This window comes from Onychostruthus taczanowskii, unplaced genomic scaffold (assembly GCF_017590055.1).
Source record: "Onychostruthus taczanowskii isolate IOZ18803 unplaced genomic scaffold, ASM1759005v1 scaffold28, whole genome shotgun sequence".
Classification (NCBI taxonomy): domain Eukaryota; kingdom Metazoa; phylum Chordata; class Aves; order Passeriformes; family Passeridae; genus Onychostruthus; species Onychostruthus taczanowskii.
This window is the reverse complement of record NW_024500128.1, coordinates 5,820,720-5,838,717: the sequence shown is the minus strand read 5'-3', so window position 1 is coordinate 5,838,717 and position 17,998 is coordinate 5,820,720. Positions and strand designations below refer to the sequence as shown.

The window sequence follows — 17,998 nt, the reverse complement described above, 5'->3', positions numbered from 1 at the left end:
GGGCTTTACGCTTCTGGGCAAGATGGATCTTCAAAGACCCAGGGAACTGCTTTGTTCCTGCTCCGTTTGTGAGTGCATTTTGTGTACAGATATGTGCATTTGTCCTGGTACAACTGCTGCAGTCACTCACAGCTGTAGAAAGTGCCATGATGCATCCTGTCAGAGATACTTCAACAGAGCAGCACTTGCTCAGCACACAGCACTTTTTTAAGATAGGAAGCTAGAAAAAATGACCTCCCTTTCTGAAAAGTGCTTTCTCAGAAGAAAATGAGATAAAATGTTTTGGCAGTATCCTGTCATCTTTCCAACAGAACTATTTTATTTTTTCTAACTGGAGATTATTTGATTTGAGAAAGTATTGTTTAGAACCAACTAAATGTTTCATGTAAAGTATGTGCTCCCTTTTTTATTTATTATTGTTTAAATAAAATTTTTAAAATAAAGTTTTTTAGTTTCCAATTGCATGTATTTAGTACTTAGTTTCCTTTAATATTTAATTTATTAAACTGATTTTGTTAATTTATTTAATATTTTATTTTTATTTCAGTTGTTGATTTCTCATGTTGGTTGCCATTTCTTTTGGAGGCTGCATCCTCTGGTGGATTGGTTTGGGTAAATGTGGGGAGAGTAAGGGACCACTTCCCTTTCAGCTCCTTAAATTAAATGGGGACAGGCTTGGGTTTTTCTCAGAAACCTTGGGAATGGTTTTGCCTGAAGGTGATATCACCTTTGCCACTTGCCATGATGGGGAAAATGTCCCATATTGGTCTTTACCTTAAGGGCTAAAAATGGCAGACAGAGCCCATATGGACACCTCCCTTCATACATGAGATTAATGGTGGCAAAGCAGCTGCTAATTACATGTGTAAATCTAGTTTTCTGCACAGAAGAACCTGTCCTTAAATGAGATTCATCACTTGGTCTCAGGAGTATGAACTGCAGGCTCTTAAGCCAAATTGTTTTAGCATCTGCTTCAAATTCATCATCGCAAATGCTTTTTATTTAAAAGGTGCTGTGTGGTTTTTTAAAATAAAGGAGAAGCATACTAGAGGTGTGTTTTTCCTCTCAGAATGCTACTTTTATTGAATTGCTGGCTTCTGGAAAAAGTAACCCAGAAATAAATGTACAGAGGTGTTGTTTTGTAATACAGGGTTAATATCAAAGGAGAAAAAAACTCCTACTGCTCTACAGTTTAAGCTGCTAAGTAGAGTTTTGCTGATACTAAATTCTGCACATGCACTGTGGGCCATGACAGCCTGAAGCTTTCAGTTCTGAAGACCTGGACATCCACTGGCAATTTCTCCTGAGGCAGAAAAACTATTAGTTAGGATACTTGGAAAAATGTCCCTGTTCCTGATACCCTCAGAAATGAAGGCTTTAAAGAAAAATGCAGTGATAAATGTTTTTGTAGAAGAATTATCATTTTAGTAAGGTGCTAGCTCAACAGCTTGAATCTTTTTAGATTTCACCTTTGCTTAGTAAATTAAAACTGTTCTACTTTCTGCCAAGTCAAACCTGTTTAGATGCTTGTTAATTCCTTTCACAGCTGAATGCTTTACCCATTCAAAAGCCTATAAACAGTTAATAGGTTTTCCCAAAGTTTCCTTAAGTTAATGAGAGTTTATTTAACAAAAGGCAAACCCTAAAAAGTAACCAAAGGCCTAATAAAATGTTCTAGTATGATTGTTTGGTGAACAATTTATAGGTTAATTTTTCAGAGCAATTAAAAAAAAAAAAGCAGCAAGCAGTTAGATCTTCCTCTCTAATTTCTCTTCTCTGGGTTATTGAAGAACAAATTTCTACGTATCTTAAACCAGCCCAACAAGCCATATGGGTTCCAGTATGTGTCTAATATCTCAGAAGACAATATTTATCCTTGCTAGTCAAACATCTTAGGAAAATGGGCAATTGACTATATACCTGTGTATTCTGACATTTTATACATTTGGCTGGTCAATTCTGCAGGTCAAACTCTCTCACATTCTCCTTAGGTTTTTATGGTCACCCATTTGGGTTAAAGAACAAGATACAGCTTCAGCTGATAGGAGTTGAATTTCTGTAAGAGTGCTTCCCAATACAGCTTGTGGGGAATCTGTGCCCAGGTTATGGCTGGGAAAGGAGCACTTCTGGATCTAAGACAGCTCGGGCTCCAGTGGTTGAACCATACATTGATGAATCTGATCCAAACACCACTGAAAGATGGATTTTTGTCATCACCCTCCTTTCTTTTCCTACTGTTGTATTTTCATGTCTTGACTGCCTTTCTCCCCACGCTCCCAATCAACAAAATTCAAGACAGAGGTCTCCAGAAACCAATTTTTTTGGTGAATGTTCTCTCAGTGTTGGTGTGAAATACTTATAAATCTCTGTCTACAATATATTTCTTACTCTAGGCTCACCTGAACCTGCCTGGAATACAGAAAAGCTGCTGTATGAAGTTTGCTACTGCAAGGTTCTCAGGTTTCACCACTGAGCAGCCACAAAGCTGCTTCAGTGCTGAATGAAGTGGCAGTACTTGAAGTAGTTGCCATCTCAAGTAGCTGGAGAGGTACTTAGGAAAGCATTAATATATGTAGGAAAACCTCAAATTAGTCTGGAAAGTACTGCTTCTCTTGACATGAATGACCTCTTGTATACGTAACACCTAATTATACACCAAATTAGGTGGAAGGGTGCAGAACAATAACCCAGGTCCATGAATGGTGCAATGGAGCCTATCTCTACCAGTGACCTTTTTCCAAGATGCTTTACAAAATCTGTGCTTGCTTCACTAACACTGACTGTAGTAGAAACATCTCCACCGATTCACACTGTGCTTTAGGTCATGACTTGGTGGCTTCCTGTCACTGAGGACCAAAACAAAGGAGAGACATTCCCCTTGCTGGCACCTCGAAGGTGAAAAAGATGATGAGAACAATGCATCCCTTCACTTTTGAAAGCTCAGGTATCAATTTTAATTTTAATCATTAAACTGAAACTTAGAGCTTGTTGTGAGGTTGGAGATTTTTCCTTTGCTTCCTTTTGGAGGATTCCACCTCATTCTGGTATATCTTATTTTTTCTCATATATCTTATTTTCCTGATTTTAAGGTCCAGAGCCATAATGTCTCTTGCTTTTTTAATACACAAATTTATTGCAACTTCAAGTCCCTGTCTTTGTAACTATCAACTTTCATTCCCAAGGAGTGTGAGTTCTGGGCATTTGGAAATGGCAAGGAGAGGAGGAAAGGAGTGGTGTTGTTGGCCCTGCAGGGAAGGTCAGAGGATGGTGACCACAAGGCAGTATCTCACTACTGAGCTCTGCCTCACCTGATGCAGCCAGTTCCTGAGACTCAAGACCAAGATTTTCTAGGGACCTCCAGGGTCATCCCAGCTCCCTCATTAGCACATGAATCAAAGGCTGAATATTTGCTTTGCTCGCTGCAGTGTGGCCTTCAGGGCTGTCTGCTCTCCTTCTTTAATGGACATTTATCACCTGATCAAAGTCATGAGGTGGTTTTATATCTGGCTGTGAACACTACCCACGTCTGTAGTTTCAGCAGGCTTAAAAATAGGCTACTCATAGAGGCTGGCAAACAATTTCTCTGAATGTTTAAAAGAAGGCAAAGTTAATGATGATTTCTGTCTGTTTTCAAGCTCTCCTTATTTTAACTGTAAGGTGTGTTTTTCCTTCGTACTGTGCTTTCAGGAGTGTTTACCTTTCTCCAGCGATACACTACAATTACTTGCTGTGTTTGCATTCTTTTTTTTTGGTGCATACATTTTAATTTAGGAATAAACCCTGCTAATTAATGTTCTTCTTTTTTGAAAGTAAGTTCAGTTTCCTGGCTGGGTACAAAACTTGTCAGTCACTCGCTGTAGGTACACAGCACCCCACCCACACAACTCCTTCCAAGTCCTCACTCTTCAATGGAACCAATTGTTTAACCCTGCTTATAATCAGTGCAATTCTTGGAGTGTTTCCTAAAATTTGATTGGTTTAAGGTCACTTGGCGGTTTGGCTTTCTGCTCTGATGTATTATAGAACAAAGTGTGAGAGCTACCTTGATGTAGCTAACACTACCACAAAGGTGTGTTGCATCACCTGTGTGTTGGTGCTCGGGCAGGTGGGACCTGTGCCATTGCTCATCTCCTGGGGTCTGGATCCCCCATGTCAGCATGGTTTGACACTCAGGGGCTTTGGATCAAAGCCTTCCCAGTGACAGAGCAATGTCCACGTTGTACATGAATCCAGATGAAATTCAAGCTGCCCTTGGACTGTTCTGCTCTAACAGTGAAGCAAATTTTTCACTGTGGTTGATCAGAATCACATCTTTATCTATGCACTCCTGAACTGAGTGATTGGATTGAACATTTAATATTTTTTAAATTTTTTTTTTTTTTTTGGTGATTTGGTGGAGTTTGTTTCCAGTTTCCTTCTGGTTGAATAACTAAATGAAGTTTCAGCTCTTGTCTGCTGATCACACTTGGCAGAGCAGCAAGACCTAGTTAGTATCTAGAGCTCTGGCAGCACTACAGCGTAGAAATCACTTCCCACAAGGGATTATTTTATTGGCTTTCTTGCTAACCTTGTTCTGCAGGAAGGCGTTTACATGACAGCTCGTCCATCAGGTGTCTGAGGTCAGCTGTCTCCTCCTGAAATGCCTGTTTTTCTCCTGTGACTGTAGAAGAGGAATAAGTTATGTAGGATCCCTTGCTCAGTGGCTGTGTTTGCACAGAAGTTGAAAGGGACCTCTGGATATGACCAGATTGCACCTCCTGCTCAGAGCAAGGTCTCACTGACCAGGGCCACATGTCCAGTCAGGCTTTGAGTGTTTCCAAGGATAGAGGCTCCACAGCCTCTCTCAGCAACCTGTGCCAGGGCCTGACTACCCTCACAGAGAAAAAGGATTCTCTTCTCTTTAAGCAGCATGTCTTGTATTTCAGTTTGTGCCCGTGGCTCTGTCTTCTCTGCCTCCCCATCAGGCATTTAAGATGAGATCCCCTGAGCCTTCTCTTCTCCAGGCTGGGCAGTCTGAGCTCTTGCTCTCTGCTCACACAACAGTTCCCCAAATCCCTTCTAATTCTCTGCACTCACTTCACTAGGTCCATGCTCCTCCTGTACTGGGGAGCCCAAAACTAGACCTGGCACTCCAGATGTGGCCTCACTAGTCCTGAGAAACACAAAAACAGGGTAAACTATTGAATGTCAGAGACCTCACTTTTGGGATCCCTGTTAATGGACATGGTAGAAATAGAAGTTACTGACACTGCAGTGGGAAACCAAGCTGTCCATGGGGCATTTCTGCAAAGCAGTAGGGGTTGTAGGTTTTATCTCCCCTCCAGCATTTTCTTTTACAAGCTGCTGTGCTTTCCAAACAGTGTTTTCTAAACACAGCTTCTTGAGACATGCTCTCCATTCCAGGCTGGCAAGCAGCTCAGGTGTTGTGCTCCCTGCCTCAGGCTCAGGGCCAGCTTTCTAAAAGGGCTGAGGTTCTGTGAGTAGCAGCTGGCCTCATCTCTTGGCAGTACAGCATCTTGGGTTTCTCTTTCCTTCCTGGAGGGATGCTGCAGGCCCTGGGGTGCCTTGTGGCTGCTGCCAGCTTGGATGGCCCCAGGCTCCAACACAGCAGGACAGGGGAGTCACAGGGAGGTGAGGCAGACACTGACCTGTCCGCACAGCACAGCACAGAGTGGAGAGGCTGCTGGGTGTGAGGCTAAAATGGTTGTGGTTTGTTTTCAGCTGTATCTGGAACAGTCCCGAACTGTTACCTTTGGACTCCCTCTGGGTGCTTCTATATATAAGAGCAATAAACCATCTTTTTTTTTGTTTGTTTTGTTTTGTACACCACAGCTTGATATCCTCTCATCTATCCCCAAGGAGTTTATTTTTATGCTCTCCATTAGTTTAGTGACCCCCCAACAGGTTTATATTTATGCTCCCAAGGGTGTTTTGGTTTAGCCTTGTTTGCTGAATCACAGATCTGTGCTTCTTCCCTGTCTATGGTGTCTTCTGAGATGGAGAAATGTAACTTTAATTTAGCTTTTTATTTTATTTGTAAAAGGAGACACTGGCAGTGGGGTTCAGTGATTGCACAGGAGCAGGAGTGAGCAGTAAAGCCAACAGGAATCACAAGACTCAGTGATTCAGGGGCAGAGGAGGTCCTTCCCTTTTGAGGTTCATTCTACCAAAGGTCTCATTCTGCAGCCCCAGAGGGGGGAAGTTTTCTCCCTCTGTGCCAGGCAGGAGCAGAGGTGTTGAGGGACTGCTCCTTGCAAAGGGTGACAGGCAGAGGGTGCACCTCACGTGGAGAGAACCTCCAGCCTGAGTAGCACCCGGGCTGGGTGGGCATGCACAAGGAACAGGGGGTGGGGTGGGGTGTCTTGTTAGGACTACCAAGTGCCACAGAAGTGTTCAAGGCCCCAGAGAAGCCTTTGGCTCACAGCTCCCAAATTCTTACCCACCTTTGCCTACCCAGACCTTTCACTGTCTGAAGCCAAAAGCAACCTGGCTGCTGAGGTGTGTGAATACTGTGCTGTTCTGGCCCTTGTGCTGAGAGACTTCGGAAAGCTATTACCTGGACCTCCCTGGACCTTCAGGCAAAGACCTGGACCAGGTCCTGAACTTCTGGACCAGCGTGAATTGGGGTGGGGGTCATCAGTGGGGTGGGTTAGCACAGCTCTGTTGAAGTCAACTGCGGATGGCGTAGTGCTGAGGGAACTCCTTCTGTAGGTTCACCTGGTAACTTTAATTCTTTTGTTTACATAAATGTATGTACATTTCATGCTTCATCTTTCCTCTGCTGCGTCACAGAGCCACAAGCAGCTGAGCAGTGCCACCAGTGGCACAAGGTCTTACACAACATCCTCTATTTTTAATAACGTGGTTCATTAGGGATTGCAGACATCACAATACATTGTTTCAGACACGATCACTTCCACATTTCCTTTTCCTTGGGGAAGAGCTGAGGTTTCTTTCCATTAGTCTGCACGCCTTTGGTTGAGACCACACTTCATGGACAGCAGATGTTCCACTCTGGCTTGAGTGCCAAAGGACTTAATGGAAGATCCAAAGAGTGATGCTTGTTCTGGCTCCCAGCAGATGGACCACATGTGCTCAGGACAGTTTCCCTGTGGAGGCAGCCAGTGGCTGTCCCCCGTTCAATCCCTCCAACCTGACATTCCCTGTGACCACAAAATACAGGATTGGACACATAAAACAACATTACTGTGGTAAGCAAGGATGAGGAATCTTCTAGAAGTTCTTCCTCTTTGGCTTTTCAAAGAAAATTTGTAGTTCATATTGTAAAGTAAGAAGATTCTAAGAATAACAGGAAACTTACAAATATAGCACTGAAACTGCAAGGACAGTTTTGTCATCCTGGACCCAACAAGCACAGCAGGGGCAAACCCACCCTTCCCTGTTCCTCCCAGTTTCAGAAGAGCAAAACATCTATGAGAAATGGTGCTGGCAGGAGTTTAGCTTTGTGAAAATAAAGAACAAGAGAGATAGGAGCAAGAAATCTGCTGAGAGCGAGTTGTTTTTTAGATTTGACAGACTAACTTCTTCATGTCCTCTCTGGGAATATCCTTTGGCATCCATCTCCATGGCTGTTTTTCAGATTCACACTTCATACCAAGATGGTCCAGCTCCAGCACCCACAACTTCCCTGAAGCTAAGCATTGCACGGTCCATGGTTTTCACACTGCTCCTCTTTCCATAAAAGCACTCTGTTTATTTCTCTGACAACACATTTGTGTTTTAAGACCTTGTGGTTTATGACCAGTCAGGATTTAAGCCAGCAACGCTTCCAGCATTGCTGCTTTGCCTTCAAGTGTATCTCAAAACATGGAGGGAACATCTGCCAAGGGAACTAGAGGATTTATACTGAGACAAGCTGGCTTGTAGAGTGTAATCATGGTCTACAGCAGAGAGTCTTGGAAAACATCTGAATCAAGGTCCAAAGTAAAGCTCACTGGAGGGCTGTGCAAAAGAGACCTAATTTCACATGCAGTCCTGCAGCAGCTGAAACTTCTCAGACTGCTGTGAGGCACTGTCTTCTACATGGATGGTCTTCTCTCCTACATTGGATGCTGGAGAGGAGGAGGAGGGAGAAGTTGTCACCACCTCAGTGGTCGAAGGAGAGGGACTCCTGGTGCAACTGCAGCTCTGCTCATTGCAGAGGATGTAGGAGGCAGCCCGGGAAGGAGTGGCTCCATGCTGGGACCTGAGGTGCCATCTCCCCCAGCACCACTGCCAAGCAGGGCTGAGGGAGGGACCTTCCTTCTGGGCTAGCTTGTATTTCAGAATGCAATTTCCCAGCAGCAAGGGAGGAAAGGAAGGAAATCTTATTTTCCTATAAAAGGATTCCCTGCCTGTATCCTGTGTATGACATGTGACTGGGATGATAACAGGCAGAAGGGGGAGAATCCTATAAAGTGTATTACAGGGTGGGAGGCTTTCACTTCCTGCTTTTCCCCTTCTGCCTTTGTTATCTCCAGCCTTCAGATATATCCCTGGAGCTGCTCTGAAGAGAAAGACAAGAAAGCACTCCAATTACATTGACACAACTCCATTCCTTCAGCAAGCTATAAAGATATTTTTATTTTATAGTCATTTGAACAGCGGAGAGTTTGGCAATAGTGACAACCTCAGAAGCGTGCACTCTGCATTTTTTTGTGTGTGGGTGTGTGTGTGTGTGTGTGTGTTTCCAGCTTGGATCAGACTTGATGGCTTGGAAGACCTACCACCATGCTGCTTTTAAACAAAGCAGCAAACTGGAACACCTGTCCTAAGGGCAGGATCCTGTCTTGACACCTCCAGCCTGGAAGTGCAGGGTGTGAGACCCAAATTGGAGGGGTTATTGCCAAGCACTGGACTGAAAAGAACCACTGATACCTTTTGGCCAACAGCCAGCAAAGCTCTGTTAAGCTGCCAGGGTGACCTGCACTTCTTTCCTACCACTGGAGTTTTTCTGCTTTGTTTTGCTTTGGTTTGGTTTTGCTTTTTTTGTTTTGTTTTGTTTTGTTTTACTTTAAACCTTTTCTCAGTAAAATTCACTGAGGTCAGGCCTTCATTGGGCATGACTATATTGGCACAAACAGTGCTCAGCACATTTATGTTCGGCAAGAACCAGCAAAGACTGGACTAGTTCATCTGGATTCCTGTCATATAAACAGGTCAGGTCATTCCTAAAGCTGCTGGAGTGAGTTGTCCCGGGGCTTGTTTTCAATATATAGCTATTTTTATATAGCAACACACTCCCTAAGAGTATTACATTTATGTTATTTATGTAATACACACAGATTCTATTTCTAGTAAAATTGTTGACTAACTATGCTCCAATCTTTGCTGCTTTCCCCTTGATACTGCAGCACAAATAAGGCTTTTGATGGGTTTTCTTTTTCAAAGGACCTGACAGTGGGCCTTGCTCTCCCACTGAAGTCAGTGGAACTGGCTTCTGGCTGGTGAGAAGAGGACCAAACATGCCTGTAACTTGCTAATTAATTCATACACGTAATTTGACTAGTTGAGCAGCTGGTACCCTACCAAATAAGCCAAATTGCATCTTTCAAAGCAAAGCAGAAGCAGCTCCCTCTGCTCGTTGAGACAGGACCTTGATCCTCACAAGACTGAACTGGAACACTGTGAGGAACACGGAACTCTCAAAAATTGCTGCCAGGGCTTATGGGGAAGCAAAACAAGAGAAAAAAGCAGAAACTGCCTATGCTGGTGTCCCAAGAAAGCCCAGCAAAATGGGAAACGACACTCCAGAGTGACAGCCCTGGGCAGGCGAGGCAGCTGTATGCCAGGCTGGACTGCTGCACTGGTTCTTTGCACTGGTTCTTTGCTGGAACAACTGAGCTGTCCTAATAAATTCCCTGTGTAAAAAAATATATATCTATAAATCGCGCCTTAGGAAGAGCAGTGCAGCTGTGAACAGGGCTGGATGTGGCCAAAGGAAATGCTCTAGGGCTCTATAACCCGCCAGCGAGCCGCGGCGACTCTCTCTGCAAAGGGTGACTCTTTGAGCGAACACGTGCGTGTGGGTGTGCGGATGGACATGGAGGCGTACACACAGCTACAGCTTCATCATCCTGCTGCCCAGGGTGGAGAGCGGGCTGGGCAGGGGACAGGCCCAGCCACTACACGATCATGAACTGGCAGATGTAGGGCAGCTGCTCTCGGCACCTCTTGTCGAACCACTTGCCATTGGCGGTCCCCGACAAAGCCGCACAGTTTTCCAGCTTGCCACCGTCGGGCTGGGTGGTGATTTCAGTCTCCCAGTTCTTGTAGCGGATGGGGCTGCCCGTCATGTCGACCCACTTGGCCTCCGTGGCCATGTCGTTGAGGCCCAGCCAGACCTCGGCCTCCGAGCCGATGCTCTTGCGCATGTAGTCGTAGAGGGCATCGTTCTCCTCCCCGTTCTGCGGCGTGCTGAGCGTGCCGCCCTGAGAGATGCAGTTCTCGCTGGCCTCGTGGTATGTCTTGGTCTCCGAAAACGCCAGAAAGCATTTCAGATGAATTTTGGTGCCCTTCAGGCAAACTGAGAGGTTACCACACAACAGAAAAAAAAAGATAGAAAGAGAATTTGGTTTTAAAATGGTGCCCAGGAAGAGGCAGCAGCAGCAAATGCAGCAGCCAAATTATAAGCTTAATTTCTTAGGCTGCACAGTGACCCTTAGCAGCATGGGATTCCAAGGGCTCCTTTTCCTCCTATGCAGGGTAGGACACAGTCATGGGGATGTGCCCTCCCTCTCTGCAAATCACTGGGTGAAACGGATTTTGGGGTGCCCCTGCCACCCTTCTGGGCTCTGCTGCTGCTGGAGCAGAGACACAACATAGTCCTCCTGCCCCTTCCCCTGGCCTTGTTCTTCCCCAGCCAATGCTACTCCTTCTGTGATGAATTTGTTGGAAATATGGTTTGTCATGGGCACTGCCGGGTGTTGGAGTGTTTTGGGAAAAAGCCTGCATGCCAATTAAATCATCTTAATTATGCAAGATGAAAAAAAAAAAAATTTAATAAGCTTTGATCAGAAGCGTTGCGCTTGCATAGCTTGAGGTCTTCAGAGGAAATTTCTACTTGCCTCTGATTTTAGTTTTAAGGATATCAATTTATTTTGTTTTTCTTTAAGCTTTAAACCATTAGAGTGCAGGCTACTGTAGCCAAACAATACCTAATCAGAGCCACACATTAATATCCAAACCGATTACTTCTCAATGAATGTGAGCTTGGAACTAAAGCCTTGATTTTGCTTGTGTTCCTTTTCTTTTAAGGAGAAAAATCTCCTTAATTTGCATTTTCATCTCATTTCTGCTTCATGTTTTGCAAATCCTACTCCTGCTGATGTCAGTGAAGTTTGCACAGAATAACTACAGAGCACATCTGGAAGATGGACATTTTGGGACTGTCCTCTGTGTGTGTTTAATGAAGCAGGACTGCCCTGCAGTGCAGTGCCCTGGGCAATACCATGGTGTGCATAAGAGTTGCCATTTCACTGCGGTTCAGACAAAAGAGTAAGCTGCATTTGGTTAAAGCACAGACATCCAAATCCCATCCCTCCACCTCATAAAGGAAAATGAACATCTGGCTTAGCATCACAGGAATATACAGATGGGAGGCACATAAAGAGAGGGGCCCCACACAGCACAGCTCCTGTCATTAACTGCCCAAGGAGGTTCACCAGACCAGAGGAATTGCAGAGACCCACGCTCTGTTTTGATCCCCCAACCTCCCTCCCCATGGTGGGCTTGTTGCTGTGGGGTGCTTGGGCATCTCTCATTAAGACATGTGGAGCAATTGCAGCCACTTCATGAGCAGCTCCTCTCTTGAAGTAAAAGTCGTGTGTTCTTCAGCAAGCCCTTTACCTGTCTGTAGTGCTTGCTTTTCCTTCAGTAGAGCAACCTCCTGAGAGATGTTGTCAATCATAGCCTTCAGGTCTTCAATCATTTTGAGGCTCACACCATCTGTTGGAGAAACCAAAGAAAGAGCACAAATATTGGTTGTATCCCAGGGGAGGCAACCAAATCTGTTCCTATCATCAAAACTCCATGTTTCTTTGCCCTCAGAGGAGGATAAACAAAAGGAATCCACAAAGTCAGCACCTGTGTCCCCTTGCACATCCATCAGAGTGTGTGTTTGCTTGCCAGCCTGGTTCCACTATCAATTACAACCTTGTTTTCCTGGTTCAGGTTTTGAGACTGTGGACCCCATGCATATTCCAGCTGCAGGGTCACCCTTTGGGTTGGCAGTGCTGGGGAAGAGGTCACATGAGCACTGCAATGCTTGCCTCTGGCACCCCTGTGTAGAGCAGTCATCAGGGGTGGTGCTGCACTGGGGTCGAACTCCCAAAATGCAGGAGGACACCCCTGCCTGAACAGAAGTCCTGACACACACACAAATGTTTTGCGGGCAACTTGAAGCTGATGATGAACTGGATTTATTTTTTTTCAGATTCCTCAAAAGCATGCTCTCTATTCACAGCACACTCTCCTGGCTTCCCTTAAACACCCTAACACATGATGTTCTCTGGGTGCACTCCTGGCTGCACCCACCTCTTGTCCTCTGTCATTGGTGGGTTGGTAGGAAAGCACTTTGCTCACCAGGCTGATGCTCAGCAGGAAGGGCTGGAAGGACTGCAGATCCTACCTCCACTAGGTCTGCCTCTGCACCACCAGCCACCAGCCCCTGCCCACCAACCACACCATCCTTTGGACCACCACAGCTGCCTCTGCCTCATCTCTACCTTCATCACACTCAGTTGTAGGTACCCAAACATGTCCAGAGCTGCTCTCCTGCTGTGAAAAGACACCTCTTTTGCTGGAGAGCTGGCTCTTAAAGCCTATGTCTTGCTAGGTGTGCTGCTTCTGCAACAGCTCCAACCAGTTATTGGATTTCTCCTAGACAGGAGCAAAGGGACCACTTACACCTTGAAGGTGGTGGGAGACTGGACATAGAGGCTTTTGTATGCATCCAGCAGTTCTCATGTCAAAAGCATCTAGTAGCTCTCCTGGGGTGAAAGGAAAGGGGACGTTTGCGCATGAATGCAGTAGGAGGGGCTTCCTGAGGGCCAAGGAGATGAGGCACCAAGGCAGGCAAGTAGGGAAGCAGCCTGGGTGCAGATCAAAACTACCAGCCCAAGATTACATGGTGCCACGAATATGAAAAGCCAGACACATCAGGAGGAGGCATTAAGCAGCTTTACTCATTGCTCAATTAACTTTAATGGATTCACTTAACACTGAGACACTAGATATTATTTTGCTGCCTTTGATGAAAACACTTTGTGGTAAATGGCTAATTAATCATGGGGTTTTTTTCCTGTGCAAGCCTGTCTTGCTGCAGAACAAATGTTCTAAGGTTTAAGTAACATCCAAAGGCCACGGCAGGACACTGCCAATGAGTCTTGCTGGGGCAGCTCCTTACCGTGTTCCAGCTGGGTTTGCTGGTGGGTTTCCACCTTGAGGGTCCCTGCCATGAGAGGTGACATGTATCCTTGGTAACTACCTAAGAGCCCTGTGCATTTTCAGTACCTTATTTCCAAATCCTGGGCCACAAGATGTTCCTACAGCAGTGCATTCACTGGGATCCCTCAGAAAACCAGGACTGGCTGACTCACCCTTCAGCTATAAAGTGAGGACCATGGCTACATCAACAGACATTGTGTTGTCTATTTTACTGCCATGGGTTTTTGTCTCAGTGCTGTCATTCCTTCAAGGCCCACCACCTGAAGCCTGGGATCAAGCCTGTTTACAGTCTGGGTTTCCTGTGATGGAAGCTGGCATACTGATGATCCCGTGGGAGCTGCAGTGGGTCCCTGTGCAGGACCGTGAGCAGCACAGGATTTTAAGCGTGGGCAGAGGCAAGATCAAAAGGAGACTCACAGAACTGCGGGTCAAAATAGTCTGTTGGTTTGAAACCCTGGCCAGGAATGTATTTAAAGCTACAAATTGGAACTCTCACTCATTCTAATTATATACTGAATAACAAACAAATCCCTCTGTACTTAATTTTAATGTCTTAACTATTCCTGTATGAAATTTGGATATATATGCATGTTTCTTAGCTTTGCCTGGAGATCCAAACAGCTTTCTGTCCCCCAGAGGAATGAGCATTGCTCTGGTTCACAATGTTTGTCATCAAAGCTCTCTGGCCACCAGTACTTAGACACCAGGCATTTCTTCAAAGGTACAAAGTGGAACAGTCAGGTCCCATATTGCAGTCTGTCCCTGGATCAAAGGAGGAGACTGAACACACCCACACTGGATTTAGAGCAGTGTAAATGTTAACAGGCATTTGCGGGGACAAGGACCCAGACAAGAATACACTGAAATTTTGGGCAGTAGGTGGCATTAGGCGAGAAGCCCAAATTAGTTCCTACCCACTGAATCCAGACTCTGACTTCTGTCTCCAGTTACCTTAGAAATCCATGTGAGAGCTATGCAAAGATGATTCCAGCACCCCACCACACCTGTGACCAAGGGGAGCCCCCCAGGGCTGATGCCTGCACCCTCAAGCCATGGGGTGTCAATGCTGCTCAGGCAGGGATGCCAGTGCCTGCCTGCCCTGGGCATTCTTTTGGATGAGACCTCCAGAGCTGTCAGACAAGGGCAAATCCCATCTGTACCTCAAGACACTGGGGCTTAGGGAGAGTTTGCTGAGCTACTGCATTTGGAACAATAACTGGGGAGTACTTTGAAGGGGAAACCACAACAGCAGGCGAAGTGAATGTGCTGTCTCAGCATTTTCTAAATACTGCGGTTTGGATTTTCATGTTGAAATGGCATCATTTTTCATGCTGAAGCAGATCCAAACGTAAGCAATAATTACAAAAAAAAAAAAAAAGAAGAAAAGAAAAAAAATTTTAAAAAACCAACATAAAAAGCTTGGCTTAAACCAGTGCTTTCTCTTCTAACATTTGAGGTTTGGTTGCATAGATTAAAGAATAAAATCCAGCCAAACACCACAACCGTCCAGTGGCTTTACTCTTCCTGACCTCCCCAGGCAAAGTGCAGGGCTGGAACCAGGATGGGGGTACTGGATGCCTGGATGAGGATGAGATGGAGCTGTCCTGCCATTGTTCAGAGCAGAAGCGGCTGAGCCCTCGCACCTGTGGTGGCTGGGCAGGCAGGCTTGGATGTAGAGGCAAAGAGGAGCTTCATAACGGATTTTTAGTGCTTTTCTCCCTCTTTTCCTACCCTCAGGCATTGGTAAAAATCTGAAAAATATTAACCAAGAAATAATGCAAGCTTCCAGTAAAGGCAGGGCAGCTGATTCCCTGTGGGGCTGGATGGGACTGATCAAAAAATGCCAAGCTGCTGGGTTTTTCCCTTTCCTCCACAGAAAATATGATCTCTCTTTTGAAAAGAAATTGACTAAAACCTGCCACCAGCTGGTCCAGACAGCTTGATTTTCAGAACACCTCCCTCAAAAGTTTTTAGATCAGACAAATTTTCCTGTCAAAAAGGAGATTTTTCTCCCACCTTCCTGTCACTAATCGATTACAAACAGCAGTTGCAATGACACCTAGAGAAAAATAGGATTTCTTTAAGAAATGTCTCTCTCCTGGTACCTCCAGTGAGTGCAATGCATGTATGTGCCCTATATGAGACCAAGGGGGAATTTTTTTCTCTAGAGAACAGTCAGACTGTTTTCTCTATTATTCCATGTCCTGCAGAATAAGATGTGGAATAAGCAGCTAAGTTTGTGAATTCATAGAAAGATCTAATGGGAGAAAAGGCAGAAATTTCTCAAGGATGGAATCTGACAAAAATAGCCACTGGGTGAGTGTAAGACAGCAGCCTAGCCAAGTGAATTCCAGGGATGCTTCTTCCTTGCTCCCCACTTCGCTCCAAGTAGGAAAGCGCCTGCCAGGAGCGGTCCAAGCGCACATGGCTGCGGTCGGACACATCAGGCAGGCAGGCAAGCTCACACGCTGCCTCCTCACCTCACCTGCCTCCTCCTCTACTTCATGTGCACTGAGTCAAGGATGGGACAGGAGGAAAACAGGAGAAGAAAAGGCGAAACAAATCCACTAGGGAATAGAAAACCCAGGCACCTTTGTGTGTGCACTGCTGTCTGGCAAGCCTGAGAAGTCAGAGCTTGTGTGTGGTGTGAAACACACCCGAGGCCAGCGTTTTAAATGAAGAACCCCGTTGATGCTTAATGGCTTCGATATTTTCTGCCTGCTCTTATCTCCAAAATTGTCTGTCATCTGCCACTTACTTGCTTCTGAAAAATGAATGACAAAGGGTGAGTGGGTTATAGAAAGGGAGAGTTTATTAGAGGAAAAGCGTGGGATGAACCTTAGAGGGAACACGGAAAATGCGTTTCCTCTTAAATTCAGACTAAGCTGTCCAAACAAATTTATTCAAGGTGGGAACCCCCAAAAACCGTTTCCATACCCTCACTATTTTACAGAAGAGCTGCACGATCATTCCCGGGGAGGAAGATGCTTTATTGGGTTTTTAGATATTTTTTCATGAAGTTTCACTAAAGCACTGTTAAATGCCCAGACAAGTGGGCTGATTGCAACCCCCCCAAGCCCTGCAAGTCTTCCTTGCAAGGAAGCTGCCGCTGCCCCTTACCTTTCTTGGAAGCCGCCGGTTTTTGCCGGGCTTTGCCGTTCTGCTGGTCGGAGAGCTGGGCGAGGGAGAGGAGGCAGAGGAGGAGGCAGGCTCCCCGGAGCGCCATGCCGCTGCCGGCCGGTCCGAGCGGAGCTGCAGCGGCTCTGCCCTCACACCGCAGCCTGGACACCGGCTGGAGTCGGGAATGGCTGTCCCAGAAAGCCTCCCGCTGAGCCCGGGCCAGCGCAGCCTCCCGGCCCCGGGGGGGCTCCGGCGGCTCCGGCCAAGGCTGAAAACCTCCCAGAGGGGTTGCAGTTCTTAGCACGCCGCTTGTTTTTGTTAAAAAGAAAACAAAACAATAACCCTACCAAAAAAAAAAAAAAAAAACAAAAGAGCAGGGGGGGGGGGGGGGGGGGGGAATGAATGTACTGACAGTCTGCTAAGCTAAACATAAGGAAAGGCTGGGAGTATAGCTGGAAGGATTTCCTGTAGCTTTTAGCACAACGCCACGAGTTTGATCTCGTGTGTCAGCGATGGCAACAGCAACGCGAGGTGTGAAGCAGCGCTTGGGTGGCCGAGGGGGCAGAGAAGGGTCGAGGCGGCAGAGAGGGGCCGAGGCGGCAGAGAGGGGCCGAGGGGGCAGAGAAGGGCCGAGGGGGCAGAGAGGGACCGAGGGGGCAGAGAGGGACCGAAAGGGCAGAGAGGGGCCGAGACGGCAGAGAGGGACCGAGGGGGCAGAGAGGGGCCGCGGGGGCAGAGAGGGGCCGAGACGGCAGAGAGGGACCGAGAGGGCAGAGAGGGACCGAGAGGGCAGAGTGGGACCGAGAGGGCAGAGAGGGGCCGCGGGGGCATAGAGGGGCCACGGGGGCAGAGAGGGGCCGCGGGTCCCCCGGCCCTCAGCAGGGATCCCGTGAGGGACGTGGCGGCACCAACAGAGGCAGAGGGGGCGGCTGCGGGGACTGAGCACCCCGGTTCCTTGGTCAGAGGGTAGGATGGCTCTTACCCCTCTAAAAAGCAGTCCCACTGTGGCTTTGTAGGGTGGTCCTGCTGTCATTGCTTCTCCATGGGATCTCCAGTGGGACTTGGGAGACCCAAGGGGCACATGCTCCACAAAAAGCCATTCTCCCCAAGAGCCCTTTGCAGGTTCCCAGCCTGGCTTCTCGGACCAGCTGGGCTGTGCTGAGCAGCTCTGCAGCCCACACCAAGACCACTGCCTGGTTTTTTGGGTAGTGTGGTTGTTCAGCAGCTGCAGCTTAAGCAGGTAAATCCTTCCCACAGGAGGAACAGCAGCAGTTTGAACAAGTGGAGGAAATTCATGAAGGGGGAGGAAAGATGGGCATTTTGGAGAACAAAGTGCTCCAGACATCAGCCATTAGCCTTAAAACTTTTCTGATAATTTAAGGCAAGATGCCACCCAGCACAATGTGAACCTCTGGAGTTGCAGGAGCATAAA

The 17,998-nt window shown here is 46.6% G+C and overlaps 1 protein-coding gene across 1 annotated transcript; it reads right to left on the bottom strand.

Annotated features, from left to right (window-relative positions):
* Positions 1-8,558: 8,558 nt before the first annotated feature.
* Positions 8,559-16,878, bottom strand: CLEC3B (C-type lectin domain family 3 member B). The gene is made up of 3 exons (XM_041407909.1): positions 16,567-16,878; positions 11,848-11,946; positions 8,559-10,525 (listed from the first exon to the last, which is right to left on the bottom strand). The coding sequence occupies exons 1-3, from the start codon at positions 16,670-16,672 to the stop codon at positions 10,125-10,127; spliced, it is 606 nt and encodes a 201-aa protein (XP_041263843.1). The 5' UTR covers positions 16,673-16,878; the 3' UTR covers positions 8,559-10,124.
* Between the last annotated feature and the right edge of the window lie 1,120 nt (positions 16,879-17,998).

What these genes read in the sequence shown, in the direction of transcription:
- CLEC3B (XM_041407909.1), bottom strand. Translation starts at nt 16,672, where the DNA reads ATGGCGCTCCGGGGAGCCTGCCTCCTCCTCTGCCTCCTCTCCCTCGCC. An exon ending in ACCGGCGGCTTCCAAGAAAG is followed by an intron (nt 11,947 to 16,566) that starts GTAAGGGGCAGC and finishes TTTCTCCAACAG; the next exon opens with ATGGTGTGAGCCTCAAAATG. An exon ending in AAAGCAAGCACTACAGACAG is followed by an intron (nt 10,526 to 11,847) that starts GTAAAGGGCTTG and finishes GTAACCTCTCAG; the next exon opens with TTTGCCTGAAGGGCACCAAA.